The sequence below is a fragment of the Sycon ciliatum genome, chromosome 6, assembly GCF_964019385.1.
Source record: "Sycon ciliatum chromosome 6, ocSycCili1.1, whole genome shotgun sequence".
NCBI classification, from domain to species: domain Eukaryota; kingdom Metazoa; phylum Porifera; class Calcarea; order Leucosolenida; family Sycettidae; genus Sycon; species Sycon ciliatum.
The window spans coordinates 14,705,626-14,721,208 of NC_088648.1; the positions used below are offsets into that span (position 1 = coordinate 14,705,626).

Genomic DNA, 15,583 nt, shown 5'->3' on the forward strand with positions numbered 1-15,583 from the left:
GCTTCTCGGGGCTTTGGCTAAGTTTTATAGCTTCTTGGAGTTTTGGCTAAGTTTTATAGCTTCTCGGGGCTTTGGCTAAGTTTTATAGCTTCTCAGAGCTTTGGCTAAGTTTTATAGCCTCTCGGAGCTTTGGCTAAGTTTTATAGCTTCTCGGGGCTTTGGCTAAGTTTGATAGCTTCTCGGAGCTTGGGCTAAGTTTGATAGCTTCTCGGAGCTTTGGCTAAGTTTTATAGCTTCTCGGGGCTTTGGCTAAGTTTTATAGCTTCTCAGAGCTTTGGCTAAGTGTTATAGCTTCTCGGAGCTTTGGCTAAGTTTTATAGCTTCTCGGGGTTTTGGCTAAGTTTGATAGCTTCTCGGAGCTTTGGCTAAGTTTTATAGCTTCTCGGAGCTTTGGCTAAGTTTTATAGCTTCTCGGGGCTTTGGCTAAGTTTTATAGCTTCTTGGAGCTTTGGCTAAGTTTTATAGCTTCTCGGGGCTTTGGCTAAGTTTTATAGCTTCTCAGAGCTTTGGCTAAGTTTTATAGCTTCTCGGGGCTTTGGCTAAGTTTTATAGATTCTCGGGGTTTGGGCTAAGTTTGATAGCTTCTCGGAGCTTTGGCTAAGTTTTATAGCTTCTCGGAGCTTTGGCTAAGTTTTATAGCTTCTCGGGGCTTTGGCTAAGTTTTATAGCTTATCGGAGGTTTGGCGAAGGTTTATACCTTCTCGGAGCTTTGGCTAAGTTTTATAGCTTCTTGGGGGTTTTGGCTAAGTTTGATAGCTTCTCGGAGCTTTGGCTAAGTTTTATAGCTTCTCGGAGCTTTGGCTACGTTTTATAGCTTCTCGGGGCTTTGGCTAAGTTTTATACCTTCTTGGAGCTTTGGCTATGTTTTATAGCTTCTCGGGGCTTTGGCTAAGTTTTATAGCTTCTCAGAGCTTTGGTTAAGTTTTATAGCTTCTCGGAGCTTTGGCTAAGTTTTATAGCTTCTCGGAGCTTTGGCTAAGTTTTATAGCTTCTCGGAGCTTTGGCTAAGTTTTATAGCTTCTCGGGGCTTTGGCTAAGTTTTATAGCTTCTCGCAGGTTGGCGAAGTTTTATAGCTTCTCGGAGCTTTGGCTAAGTTTTATAGCTTCTCGGGGTTTTGGCTAAGTTTGATAGCTTCTCGGAGCTTTGGCTAAGTTTTATAGCTTCTCGGAGCTTTGGCTAAGTTTTATAGCTTCTCGGGGCTTTGGCTAAGTTTTATACCTTCTTGGAGCTTTGGCTACGTTTTATAGCTTCTCGGGGCTTTGGCTAAGTTTTATACCTTCTTGGAGCTTTGGCTATGTTTTATAGCTTCTCGGGGCTTTGGCTAAGTTTTATAGCTTCTCAGAGCTTTGGTTAAGTTTTATAGCTTCTCGGAGCTTTGGCTAAGTTTTATAGCTTCTCGGGGTTTGGGCTAAGTTTTATAGCTTCTCGGAGCGTTGGCTAAGTTTTATAGCTTCTCGGAGCTTTGGCTAAGTTTTATAGCTTCTCGGGGCTTTGGCTAAGTTTTATAGCTTCTCGCAGGTTGGCGAAGTTTTATAGCTTCTCGGAGCTTTGGCTAAGTTTTATAGCTTCTCGGGGTTTTTGCTAAGTTTGATAGCTTCTCGGAGCTTTGGCTAAGTTTTATAGCTTCTCGGAGCTTTGGCTAAGTTTTATAGCTTCTCGGGGCTTTGGCTAAGTTTTATAGCTTCCCGGAGGTTTGGCTAAGTTTTATAGCTTCTCGGAGGTTTGGCTAAGTTTTATAGCTTCTCGGGGTTTTGGCTAAGTTTTGTAGCTTCTCGGAGCTTTGGCTAAGTTTTATAGCTTCTCGGAGCTTTGGCTAAGTTTTATAGCTTCTCGGGGCTTTGGCTAAGTTTTATAGCTTCTTGGAGTTTTGGCTAAGCTTTATAGCTTCTCGGGGCTTTGGCTAAGTTTTATAGCTTCTCAGAGCTTTGGCTAAGTTTTATAGCTTCTCGGAGCTTTGGCTAAGTTTTATAGCTTCTCGGGGTTTGGGCTAAGTTTTATAGCTTCTCAGAGCTTTGGCTAAGTTTGATAGCTTCTCGGAGCTTTGGCTAAGTTTTATAGCTTCTCGGAGCTTTGGCTAAGTTTTATAGCTTCTAGGGGCTTTGGCTAAGTTTTATAGCTTCTCGGGGCTTTGGCTAAGTTTTATAGCTTCTCAGAGCTTTGGCTAAGTTTTATAGCTTCTCGGGGCTTTGGCTAAGTTTTATAGATTCTCGGGGTTTGGGCTAAGTTTGATAGCTTCTCGGAGCTTTGGCTAAGTTTTATAGCTTCTCGGAGCTTTGGCTAAGTTTTATAGCTTCTCGGGGCTTTGGCTAAGTTTTATAGCTTATCGGAGGTTTGGCGAAGTTTTATAGCTTCTCGGAGCTTTGGCTAAGTTTTATAGCTTCTTGGGGGTTTTGGCTAAGTTTGATAGCTTCTCGGAGCTTTGGCTAAGTTTTATAGCTTCTCGGAGCTTTGGCTACGTTTTATAGCTTCTCGGGGCTTTGGCTAAGTTTTATACCTTCTTGGAGCTTTGGCTATGTTTTATAGCTTCTCGGGGCTTTGGCTAAGTTTTATAGCTTCTCAGAGCTTTGGTTAAGTTTTATAGCTTCTCGGAGCTTTGGCTAAGTTTTATAGCTTCTCGGGGTTTGGGCTAAGTTTTATAGCTTCTCGGAGCTTTGGCTAAGTTTTATAGCTTCTCGGGGCTTTGGCTAAGTTTTATAGCTTCTCAGAGCTTTGGTTAAGTTTTATAGCTTCTCGGAGCTTTGGCTAAGTTTTATAGCTTCTCGGGGTTTGGGCTAAGTTTTATAGCTTCTCGGAGCTTTGGCTAAGTTTTGTAGCTTCTCGGAGCTTTGGCTAAGTTTTATAGCTTCTCGGGGCTTTGGCTAAGTTTTATAGCTTCTCGCAGGTTGGCGAAGTTTTATAGCTTCTCGGAGCTTTGGCTAAGTTTTATAGCTTCTCGGGGTTTTGGCTAAGTTTGATAGCTTCTCGGAGCTTTGGCTAAGTTTTATAGCTTCTCGGAGCTTTGGCTAAGTTTTATAGCTTCTCGGGGCTTTGGCTAAGTTTTATACCTTCTTGGAGCTTTGGCTACGTTTTATAGCTTCTCGGGGCTTTGGCTAAGTTTTATACCTTCTTGGAGCTTTGGCTATGTTTTATAGCTTCTCGGGGCTTTGGCTAAGTTTTATAGCTTCTCAGAGCTTTGGTTAAGTTTTATAGCTTCTCGGAGCTTTGGCTAAGTTTTATAGCTTCTCGGGGTTTGGGCTAAGTTTTATAGCTTCTCGGAGCTTTGGCTACGTTTTATAGCTTCTCGGAGCTTTGGCTAAGTTTTATAGCTTCTCGGGGCTTTGGCTAAGTTTTATAGCTTCTCGCAGGTTGGCGAAGTTTTATGGCTTCTCGGAGCTTTGGCTAAGTTTTATAGCTTCTCGGGGTTTTGGCTAAGTTTGATAGCTTCTCGGAGCTTTGGCTAAGTTTTATAGCTTCTCGGAGCTTTGGCTAAGTTTTATAGCTTCTCGGGGCTTTGGCTAAGTTTTATACCTTCTTGGAGCTTTGGCTAAGTTTTATAGCTTCTCGGGGCTTTGGCTAAGTTTTATAGCTTTTCGGAGCCTTGGCTAAGTTTTATAGCTTCCCAGAGCTTTGGCTAAGTTTTATAGCTTCTCGGAGCTTTGACTAAGTTTTATAGCTTCTCCGAGCCTTGGCTGAGTTTTATAGCTTCTCGGGGCTTCGGCTAAGTTGTATAGCTTTTCGAAGCTTTGGCTAAGTTTTGTAGCTTCTTGGGGCTTTGGCTAAGTTCTATAGCTTCTCGGGGCCTTGATTAAGGTTTATAGCTTTTCAGAGCTTTGGCTAAATTTTATAGCTTCTCTGAGCTTTGGCTAAGGTTTATCGCTTTTCAGAGCTTTGGCTAAATTTAATAGCTTCACTGAGCTTTGGCTAAGTTTTATAGTTTCTCCGGGCTTTGGCTAAGTTTGATAGCGTCTCGTTGCTTTGGCTAAGTTTCATAGCTTCTCTGAGCTTTGGCTAAGTTTTGTAGCTTCTCGGCGCTTTGGCTAAGTTTGATAGCTTTTCGTTGCTTTGGCCAAGGTTTATAGCTTCTCGGAGCTTTGGGTAAGTTTTATAGCTTCTCGGAGCTTTGGCTAAGTTTTGTATCTTCTCGGAGCTTTGGCTAAGAATTATAGCTTCTCCGAGCTTTGACTGAGTTTTATAGCTTCTCGGGGCTTTGGCTAAGTTTTATAGCTTCTCGGCGCTTTGGCTAAGTTTGATAGCTTCTCGTTGCCTTGGCTAAGTTTTATAGCTTCTCGGAGCTTTGGCTAAGTTTTGTAGCTTCTCGGAGCTTTGGCTAAGTTTTATAGCCTCTCGGAGCTTTGACTAAGTTTTATAGCTTCTCGTTGCTTTGGCTAAGTTTCATAGCTTCTCCGAGCTTTGGCTAAGTTTTGTAGCTTCTCGGCGCTTTGGCTAAGGTTGATAGCTTCTCCGGGCTTTGGCTAAGTTTTATAGCTTCTCGGAGCGCTGGCTAAGTTTTGTAGCTTCTCGGCGCTTTGGCTAAGTTTGATAGCTTTTCGGAGCTTTGGCTAAGTTTTGTAGCTTCTCGGAGCTTTGGCTAAGTTTTGTAGCTTCTCGGAGCTTTGGCTAAGTTTTATAGCTTCTCGGAGCTTTGCCTAAGTTTGATAGCTTCTCGGAGGTTTGGCTAAATTTTATAGCTTCTCGGAGCTTTGGCTAAGTTTTATAGCTTCTCGGAGCTTTGGCTAAGTTTGATAGCTTCTCGGCGCTTCGGCTAAGTTTGATAGCTTTTCGGAGCTTTGGCTAAGTTTTGTAGCTTCTCGGAGCTTTGGCTAAGTTTTGTAGCTTCTCGGAGCTTTGGCTAAGTTTTATAGCTTCTTGGAGCTTTGGCTAAGCTTGATAGCTTCTCGGAGGTTTGGCTAAATTTTATAGCTTCTCGGAGCTTTGGCTAAGTTTGATAGCTTCTCGGAGCTTTGGCTAAGTTTTATAGCTTCTCGGAGCTTTGGCTAAATTTTTTAGCTTCTCGGGGCTTTAGCTTCTCGGAGCTTTGGCTAAGTTTTGTAGCTTCTCGGAGCTTTGGCTAAGTTTTATAGCTTCTTGGAGTTTTGGCTAAGCTTTATAGCTTCTCGGGGCTTTGGCTAAGTTTTATAGCTTCTCAGAGCTTTGGCTAAGTTTTATAGCTTCTCGGAGCTTTGGCTAAGTTTTATAGCTTCTCGGGGTTTGGGCTAAGTTTTATAGCTTCTCAGAGCTTTGGCTAAGTTTGATAGCTTCTCGGAGCTTTGGCTAAGTTTTATAGCTTCTCGGAGCTTTGGCTAAGTTTTATAGCTTCTAGGGGCTTTGGCTAAGTTTTATAGCTTCTCGGGGCTTTGGCTAAGTTTTATAGCTTCTCAGAGCTTTGGCTAAGTTTTATAGCTTCTCGGGGCTTTGGCTAAGTTTTATAGATTCTCGGGGTTTGGGCTAAGTTTGATAGCTTCTCGGAGCTTTGGCTAAGTTTTATAGCTTCTCGGAGCTTTGGCTAAGTTTTATAGCTTCTCGGGGCTTTGGCTAAGTTTTATAGCTTATCGGAGGTTTGGCGAAGTTTTATAGCTTCTCGGAGCTTTGGCTAAGTTTTATAGCTTCTTGGGGGTTTTGGCTAAGTTTGATAGCTTCTCGGAGCTTTGGCTAAGTTTTATAGCTTCTCGGAGCTTTGGCTACGTTTTATAGCTTCTCGGGGCTTTGGCTAAGTTTTATACCTTCTTGGAGCTTTGGCTATGTTTTATAGCTTCTCGGGGCTTTGGCTAAGTTTTATAGCTTCTCAGAGCTTTGGTTAAGTTTTATAGCTTCTCGGAGCTTTGGCTAAGTTTTATAGCTTCTCGGGGTTTGGGCTAAGTTTTATAGCTTCTCGGAGCTTTGGCTAAGTTTTATAGCTTCTCGGGGCTTTGGCTAAGTTTTATAGCTTCTCAGAGCTTTGGTTAAGTTTTATAGCTTCTCGGAGCTTTGGCTAAGTTTTATAGCTTCTCGGGGTTTGGGCTAAGTTTTATAGCTTCTCGGAGCTTTGGCTAAGTTTTGTAGCTTCTCGGAGCTTTGGCTAAGTTTTATAGCTTCTCGGGGCTTTGGCTAAGTTTTATAGCTTCTCGCAGGTTGGCGAAGTTTTATAGCTTCTCGGAGCTTTGGCTAAGTTTTATAGCTTCTCGGGGTTTTGGCTAAGTTTGATAGCTTCTCGGAGCTTTGGCTAAGTTTTATAGCTTCTCGGAGCTTTGGCTAAGTTTTATAGCTTCTCGGGGCTTTGGCTAAGTTTTATACCTTCTTGGAGCTTTGGCTACGTTTTATAGCTTCTCGGGGCTTTGGCTAAGTTTTATACCTTCTTGGAGCTTTGGCTATGTTTTATAGCTTCTCGGGGCTTTGGCTAAGTTTTATAGCTTCTCAGAGCTTTGGTTAAGTTTTATAGCTTCTCGGAGCTTTGGCTAAGTTTTATAGCTTCTCGGGGTTTGGGCTAAGTTTTATAGCTTCTCGGAGCTTTGGCTACGTTTTATAGCTTCTCGGAGCTTTGGCTAAGTTTTATAGCTTCTCGGGGCTTTGGCTAAGTTTTATAGCTTCTCGCAGGTTGGCGAAGTTTTATGGCTTCTCGGAGCTTTGGCTAAGTTTTATAGCTTCTCGGGGTTTTGGCTAAGTTTGATAGCTTCTCGGAGCTTTGGCTAAGTTTTATAGCTTCTCGGAGCTTTGGCTAAGTTTTATAGCTTCTCGGGGCTTTGGCTAAGTTTTATACCTTCTTGGAGCTTTGGCTAAGTTTTATAGCTTCTCGGGGCTTTGGCTAAGTTTTATAGCTTTTCGGAGCCTTGGCTAAGTTTTATAGCTTCCCAGAGCTTTGGCTAAGTTTTATAGCTTCTCGGAGCTTTGACTAAGTTTTATAGCTTCTCCGAGCCTTGGCTGAGTTTTATAGCTTCTCGGGGCTTCGGCTAAGTTGTATAGCTTTTCGAAGCTTTGGCTAAGTTTTGTAGCTTCTTGGGGCTTTGGCTAAGTTCTATAGCTTCTCGGGGCCTTGATTAAGGTTTATAGCTTTTCAGAGCTTTGGCTAAATTTTATAGCTTCTCTGAGCTTTGGCTAAGGTTTATCGCTTTTCAGAGCTTTGGCTAAATTTAATAGCTTCACTGAGCTTTGGCTAAGTTTTATAGTTTCTCCGGGCTTTGGCTAAGTTTGATAGCGTCTCGTTGCTTTGGCTAAGTTTCATAGCTTCTCTGAGCTTTGGCTAAGTTTTGTAGCTTCTCGGCGCTTTGGCTAAGTTTGATAGCTTTTCGTTGCTTTGGCCAAGGTTTATAGCTTCTCGGAGCTTTGGGTAAGTTTTATAGCTTCTCGGAGCTTTGGCTAAGTTTTGTATCTTCTCGGAGCTTTGGCTAAGAATTATAGCTTCTCCGAGCTTTGACTGAGTTTTATAGCTTCTCGGGGCTTTGGCTAAGTTTTATAGCTTCTCGGCGCTTTGGCTAAGTTTGATAGCTTCTCGTTGCCTTGGCTAAGTTTTATAGCTTCTCGGAGCTTTGGCTAAGTTTTGTAGCTTCTCGGAGCTTTGGCTAAGTTTTATAGCCTCTCGGAGCTTTGACTAAGTTTTATAGCTTCTCGTTGCTTTGGCTAAGTTTCATAGCTTCTCCGAGCTTTGGCTAAGTTTTGTAGCTTCTCGGCGCTTTGGCTAAGGTTGATAGCTTCTCCGGGCTTTGGCTAAGTTTTATAGCTTCTCGGAGCGCTGGCTAAGTTTTGTAGCTTCTCGGCGCTTTGGCTAAGTTTGATAGCTTTTCGGAGCTTTGGCTAAGTTTTGTAGCTTCTCGGAGCTTTGGCTAAGTTTTGTAGCTTCTCGGAGCTTTGGCTAAGTTTTATAGCTTCTCGGAGCTTTGCCTAAGTTTGATAGCTTCTCGGAGGTTTGGCTAAATTTTATAGCTTCTCGGAGCTTTGGCTAAGTTTTATAGCTTCTCGGAGCTTTGGCTAAGTTTGATAGCTTCTCGGCGCTTCGGCTAAGTTTGATAGCTTTTCGGAGCTTTGGCTAAGTTTTGTAGCTTCTCGGAGCTTTGGCTAAGTTTTGTAGCTTCTCGGAGCTTTGGCTAAGTTTTATAGCTTCTTGGAGCTTTGGCTAAGCTTGATAGCTTCTCGGAGGTTTGGCTAAATTTTATAGCTTCTCGGAGCTTTGGCTAAGTTTGATAGCTTCTCGGAGCTTTGGCTAAGTTTTATAGCTTCTCGGAGCTTTGGCTAAATTTTTTAGCTTCTCGGGGCTTTAGCTAAGTTTTATAGCTTCTCGGAGCTTTGGCTTCACGGTGCTGTGGCTAAGTTTGGTAGCCTCTGTTAGTTTGCGCTAAGTTGGACAGCTTCCAGGCCATTTGGCTGAGTCTTATGTATTCTTGGACCCTTGAATTTGTTGGAATCCGCCCAGAGATTGACGATTGGGAAGTGTTTTTTGGGGGGGGGGGGGGGGGGGCATTATTTCCGGATCAGTTCGGATCCTTTTTCCCCTTAGCTGAGGGCGCACCTATGTGACCATTCTCTGCCAGTGAACATGTACAAGTGAATGTGTGCTGCTCGTTTGCATGTGCATGTTCACGAGGCTGTGCTGTACTGTGCATGCGCGTGTGTGTGTGTGCGTGCGTGCGTGTGTGCGTGTGCGTGTGTGTGTGTGTGTCCGTTTTGTGTATCAGGATGCCCTGTGCCGTACTCCGTCATGTTCGGCGGAACGGACATCAACCATGATGCGGACGACGCGGAGCGGCGTGGCCTGATGACGCCAGTCATTGAGCAAGCAAGGTATGGACCACCCTACACCCTATATACATGTAGATCGCCTGCACTGTGTCCATGCTCGGCCTGTGCAGGTTACGTCCGGGGTAGGGTCCAGTGGCCTTGCACAAGGGAACCCTGGATGCAGCGTATGTAATTTCGGTCTTTGACCGTTTGGCGGTGGGTATAATCTATTCACCTCCCGCCGATTTAGGAGCTGCATCTGCGCCTTTGATCCCGGAGTGTGATGGCGTTCCTGCAGATGCTGAAAGCTGAGTCTAACCGAGGACTACAGTCCATTTCAAAACTATAGACGCGTAGGGTTTTTGAAATATTTCAAATTTGGCCGGAACGCTTTGAGAATAGTTTTCGGAATATTGCTCAGGACCGCTCCACAATTACTCTCATATAGTTTCTAAACGATTGGATAACAGACGCCCAATTTGGAAAAAATTATGCACAAAGTGATCACAGATTTTATGTGGTATAGATGCTGGCATAACGGTTTTTGCCTAGGTACGCGTCTATAGTTTTGAAATGGACTGTAGTATAGCGTGAACCGTGGATGTTTCTTTAGGATCCAGTGCTGTGCGTAGACCGGCTCTTGTGGCCTTGTCCGTTGTTGTTGTACAACCCTGTGTTGTGGTCCGGCGTATGCAGTCAAAGCTATGCGCGACCGCGGACCTGTGCCAGGAAGCGAACACCGTCGTGTAAACTTCACACATGGTCTCGTTAGCAGACCACGCATTGCCTTTGGTGGCCATGATCCTCACCTGTAAACCAGTGCATGTTTCCACGAAATAGCCAGCTTCCTTTGCACTGGCGTGACTAATCTTCTGCTCATAAAATAATATGTTGTGCGTACGAGTGGAATTGGAGGCGAAATTTACAGACGTTTCAAGTAAAACGGAGTGTCTTCTTTTATTGACAGTGTCTGTTGTACTGTTGAAGGGGTCCTTGCCAGTATCGTAGCGCCGTGGACTCGTGTTGGTCCTCATTGGTGTTCTTGTACGTGTGGTATCGGCATTTGAGTCATATTGGTAATGTCATCCAACTGTAGAGCGCTCCACGAGAGGGGTTTGAACGTGATTAGGCCAGCACTGTGCATAAATCCAATTTGTGCGTATGATAGCAAACGACATTCCAGCGGTGTCCCCGGGCCCATTGTTGGATACCAGCTCCTTGTCCATCTGGGTTGCTATTGGCAACATCCACTCTCCCCCAATTTGATGCCTGTGGCGATGTATCAAGCGTATGATGCGCTCTCTACTACCCACTAGCACAGAATGTAGCTGGTGTATGTTGTGTTGCTATGGATACTAATGAGTTGTCATGGCTCCACCGTGTACACATGTACTCTGACCGTGGCACGCTACCGATGCCATTCTGGTGGACGTACAACTTTGAATGCATCCTGTCAGTGTTTGCCACATGAGCACTGAACCAATGCAAGGCGGTTCACTCTGTGCAACAGAATTAGGCTAGGCAATAGAGTGTTGCTATGAATGGTACTTTGTCACCTTGACAACCAGCCGGTGCCGTTCCAATGAAAACACGTCGTTGACTTTCTTGTTTCAGTGCCTATGGGTGTTGTGTGGTTGTTTCTGTGTGTGTTCTGGGTTAGTATGTTGTGTGTTTGTGTGGAAGAGGTAGTAGAGACACTGTAGTTTGAATTTGTAGAAAGGAAAAGAGCGTGGGAGGTGAAAGTTATCGCTTCTCGGCCTTTTGGCTAAGATCAAGTGTGTGAAGCATGGATCCAAGCTGGTGGCAGAGTTTTTCTGTTCCAAGTGCGGAGAAGTGTTTTCCTGCTTCAAGCAGGGCCATTCCTGTGATAAGGAGGCTGTGGGGGTGGCGGCTGACACACCCGTGGAGGAGAGTTCGATTGTTTGTCCTGTCTGCGACAAGGAGTTCGCGACAGTGCGAGGAAGGGCGCAACACCAACGTAGCGCGCATCGCGAGGGAGCTCTGGTCCCATCCCTTGAGAGAGGGGTGGGTCGGGGTTCTCAGTGGTCGGAGGAGGATCGCAAGACCTTCTTTGACGCTATCGGGGTGCACGGCTGCAGGTGTGCAACTGAAATCGCACTGGTAACGGGCTTCGAATCCAGACGGGTTCGTAACTTTTGGGACACTACCTACAAGAGGGCGACGAGGGCAGGGTTGGGCGACTTTGCACCCGAACACCACGAGGCGGTGCACACACTTCTTGAGCTACGCGACAGAAGTGCGAACATGTCCTACGAATGTCGGGCTTGCGGTCACGCCTGTGGGTCTGCCAAAGGCCTGGGCGCCCATTTGACACGCTCATGTGCGGAAACTTTTCGCGAGGCAGTGTTGGGAGTCCGGGGTGAGGTGGCCCAGAGACGTGGCCCGAACAATGTAACAGACAATGATGATCTGTCACAATTTGAGGGCGATCATGGATGCTTGAGTCTTGGAGAGTCCGTGACCTCTGACTCCTCTGGTTCTTGGCTGAACGGGGGTTATGTCCGTGATGATACCAACTCTTGCGAGCCTCTGGCTGTCGACGGGGAAGTGGTCGAAGAGTCCGCCACCTGCACTCGCTCACTAGCTGAGCTTGTGGAAGGTGCGGATGCCCACCTCGTACCAACTCCCCCCGACATGTCAGATCTTGCTGCACTACAGCGCAGCATTGCGGAAGTGGCTGGGGCACTTGGCAGTCCACCAGGAGGCCCTTCGACATTGGGCGAGTTCTCTGCAGACTCTAGCGTGGGTGATTCCAGGCTGGGGGAAGACAGCGAGCAACTCAGCCCGTCGGAGTGGCCAAGCGGTGTGTCTTTCAATCCAGTGCTGGTGGATAGTCCCTCGACGGTAGGCGAGGCTTCGACAAACCTAAGCGTGGGTGATTCCAGGCTTCAGGCGAGCGGGGAGCCTCCCTTCATTCCATCGGGTTGGGCAATTGAGTCCAGTGGCGCGTCTGGTCCCCCGACAGAAAGGGAACCTCCGACGAACCCCAACACGGGTGATTCCGTGCTGGAGGGGAGGGGAGTCCCGCCGGGGCGGCCTACCGTTGACACGGACAATACATTGTCATCGGACGACTCCATCGACACCGGGGCCTCTGCATCAGGGCAACAGGGTGACACCGACCGCCCAGATGTATCTCAACCGGGCCCATCCCGACGGGCGCCTGCCATTCGACTCATCAAGTCGGACCTTGACGAGGATGTTATCAAACGAATTGATTCCGTCTCGGCCGATACCATAAGACCTTTCTTGGGCAAGACCCTCGAGGGTGAACAATGGGATGAGTTTGAAGCGGCCTATACCTTGTTCATTGACCGCCTGACGCCCATCTGTCAGGCGGCCGTTAGCAAGCGTACAGGTCGAACGGTGGGGGCGCGATCGGCTCGGGACTGGAAGAGACGCCGAGATAGGAGAAGAGGGAATGCTCCTGGGGCTGCCGATCTCCCTGCGGGGAACGGTGCAAACCATGGTGGGGCTCGGCGCGCTGGCACAGGTCGGGGGCAACCGCCCCCGGCCCAGGCCCAGCGCGACGGTGACCTTAAACGGCTGTTCAACATCGATCGCCGGAAAGCCATGGACAAAGTGTTCGGAGAGGGGGGCGGCTCACGCTGCACCATCAACACCGACACATTGCACCAATTCTTCACAGCGGAGTCGGCAACCACAGCCCTGGGCTCGGAGAGACCTGCATGGCTCGACGAGGTCCTGCCCCCTCCGTCAGACTCCGACAACATCGGGGCACAGGGTGACGGCGGTGATGCGCCCGACCCCGCAGCGCCAATGGAGCTGACGCCTATCACGGCGAAAGAGGTGTGTCATCAGCTACAGAGGGCAAAGGCAAACTCGGCTCCTGGCCCGGATGGCCTGACCTACGGTTCCTGGAAGGTCCTCGATCCTGAAGGGGTACTGTTGACAGGGCTATTTGAGACATGTCGCCTGAGTCGCAGGATTCCTGCGGCTTGGAAGGACAGTGTGGTGATCCTGCTGCACAAGAAAGGTCGACCAGAGGACAATCCTCGCAGTTGGAGACCGATCAACCTGCAGCAGGCGATCTACAAGGCCTACGCCGCGGTTCTTGCCAAGCGGCTGATGGATTGGGGCATGGACGAAGGGAAGCTGTCCCAGTCGCAGAAGGGCTTCCTCCCTTTCGAGGGCTGCCACGAGCACAACTTTCTCCTCCGGAGTATGTTCGAGACCAGCCGTCGGAAGAAGGATAAGCTGTACTGCTTCTGGTTTGACCTGCGGAACGCGTTCGGCTCCGTCCCGCACGACCTCCTATTCTTCATGCTGGAGCGCCTTGGCGTATCCGCCGACATGAGGGATATCGTGCGGGATATCTACTGCGACTCCTCATTTCGAGTGGCGGCCGGTCGGGAGTTCACCTCTCCGATCGATCTCCAGAGGGGTGTCAAGCAGGGATGTCCACTCAGCCCGATCCTCTTCAACTTCTGCCTGGAGGGGCTCCTTCGGGGATTGCACGCGTTGCAAAACGAGTGCAGCTATTCCCTGTCGGAGCAGCTGAAGGTTAACTCGCTCGCGTTTGCGGACGACTTGGGTGTCTTCGCCGACTCTCGGAAAGCGACTGACACGCTTGTCGCGCGTGTGGGGGAATTCCTCGACTGGTCAGGGGTCAGCCCCAATATAGCCAAATGTGGTTCTCTAGCCACTGGCTACATTGCGGGTAAGCGCAAGATCGAAACCCAACCCTTCCTCTTGAGGGGGGAACAGGTGCCGGTCTTGGGCTGGGACGAAAGGTATGCCTACCTTGGCACACCGATCGGCTTTGACTCCAGAGCAGACTTGGACAAACCCGGCGAAAAGTACCGCGACCGCGTACGGTTAATCTGCCAATCAGGTCTAGCAGACTGGCAAAGGTTGGTTGCTCTGAAGCAATTCGCTTTGCCAGTTCTTGACTTCCACCTACGGAACGAACTGGCCTTCGAGACGTGGGGAGAGAACTTGGATCGCTTTACGCGACGCCAGGTTGGCAAAGCTCTCGGCCTTCCGGCCCGGACAGCACTGCCACTCTTCTACACCGATCAAGGGGCAGGGGGGCTTGGTCTCACAAACGTGCGTGAATCCATTCATGTCATGCGAGTGGTCCAGGCAGTCAAGATGCTAGTCAGCCGCGACCGTAACATCCGTGAGGTCGCACTCCAGCAGTTGGATGAGGTAATTGGCAAGCGGACCGGTGTTAGGGATCCTTCCACTGCCCAACGGTTGGCCTTCTTGAACGGTGAACTGAAGATCGATAATGAATCGCGCCACAGCAACGACATCAGATCGCTGTGGAGCACGGTTCGCAAATCGGCTTCAAAGATCGGAGTCCGATTCGTCGAGCTCGAAGAGCAAGATGAGGAGGACTGGTTTGCCGTGGAGTTGGACTCGTGGGTAGAAGGTGGCGAGCCTACACATCTGACGGGCAAACGGCTGCGGGGGCGCCTCATTGAGACGCTCCGAGACCACCTCAGCTGCCGTTGGCTCCTACGATGGAAGGCGCTCAAGGACCAGGGCAAATGTGTGCCGGCCTTCTCAGCTTCCCCGGCCTCTAACTCGTGGCTGCGCGACTGTAGGAACTTGCGTTATCGCGAGTACCGGTGGTGCTTGAAAGCCCGAGTTGACCTACTGCCGGTGGGAGCAGTCCGCAACAAATGGAGGGGCGCTGCGCCGGCTGCCCCGGTGGCAACAACATGTCCGGCTTGCCCGGCTCAGGACGAAACTCTACCGCATGTCCTGAACAACTGCAAGTCGCGCATGGTCGCTATCCGGGAACGCCATAATGCAATCCTCCAACGCCTTCACAAGGCGCTGCCTCGTGGCAATCGTGCGGTCCTCGACCAGAAGCTGCCTGACTGTCCGATCGATCTTCGCGTCGACCTGCAAGTGATTGATCCGGACAAGAAGGTGGCAACCCTGGTGGACGTGGGCATGCCATTCGAGAACGGCTCTGATGCCTTTTCTCGAGTGCGCCAGCGTAAAGAGGAGAAGTACAAGTGCTTGGCAGACTGGCTCAGACAAGAGAAGGGTTTCACGGACGTGTTTGTTGGGGCATTTGTCATCGGTAGCCTGGGCGGCTACGACCCCGACAATGAAACAGTCTTGAACCGGCTTGGGGTGGCGCGGAACTACACGCCGCTGTTCCGCAAACTTTGTGTCGTGGATGCAATTCATGGCAGCTATGAGGTTTGGCGGGAGCGGTGCATTGGGTTCAACCGCCGCCCTGAGTAAACAGGAGGTGAGGGGTTGACAACACCACCGTCACCAATGGTCTCACCACAGCTCTCTTGCGGTCCCATGCAGCAGGGGACCCTCAAATTGTGCTAGCACTGTCTTCGGACAGATGGATGGTACCTCTTTAGGTACATAAGACATCCTGAGCACCTGAGTCTGTTCTTATCAGTTTGATCGCTGATATGTTGGCTATATGTCAACATTCGATCAAATGTATTTTTGCTCCTTGGAGAGTGGCTCGAAGCTTGCTTCACCCTGTCCACGGATCACCCTGGTATTGCAGTTCTTCCAGGTGTGGTCCATTTCCCTTTCAGGGTTCATAATCAAGCTAAAGAAAAAAAATGTAATTTCAAGGACTTTCTCTTTGTGAGCTCGAAACCAATATGCCCATCTCATCATGCTAATAAAACAGAAGTCGTGTCAAACTAGCAAAACTAGTATTTACAGTCGTATTTAAATAGTCTGCTCTTTCGGGTTGGCGCTAAACTACTTCTTGTGAGTGAAGCTGCAGGAAGCTTGACCACTGCTACTACGGAGCATCAGCAAATCGAATATTCGAGTGAAATTCGAGAATCGTCACGAAAAGCACTCAATCAGTCGAAACTAGGGCTTTGTTCGACTGAAAAATGCCCGCAAACAGAAAATACTTTTCGAATACTTTTCGAA

At 48.3% G+C, this 15,583-nt stretch overlaps 1 protein-coding gene and 1 non-coding gene across 2 annotated transcripts in view; both read left to right on the plus strand.

The window, feature by feature from the left end:
• The window catches only part of LOC135819449 (glycosyltransferase 1 domain-containing protein 1-like), a 144,099-nt gene that overhangs the window by 6,412 nt on the left and 122,104 nt on the right, over positions 1-15,583 (plus strand). The window contains exon 3 of the mRNA XM_065332662.1: positions 8,623-8,728. Within this exon, the coding sequence (XP_065188734.1) occupies positions 8,623-8,728 (106 nt within the window). The remainder of the gene's footprint in view (positions 1-8,622; positions 8,729-15,583) is intronic.
• On the plus strand, positions 15,036-15,225 carry LOC135820375 (U2 spliceosomal RNA). Its single transcript, XR_010554101.1, has one exon. It is a non-coding gene; the product is annotated as a U2 spliceosomal RNA (small nuclear RNA).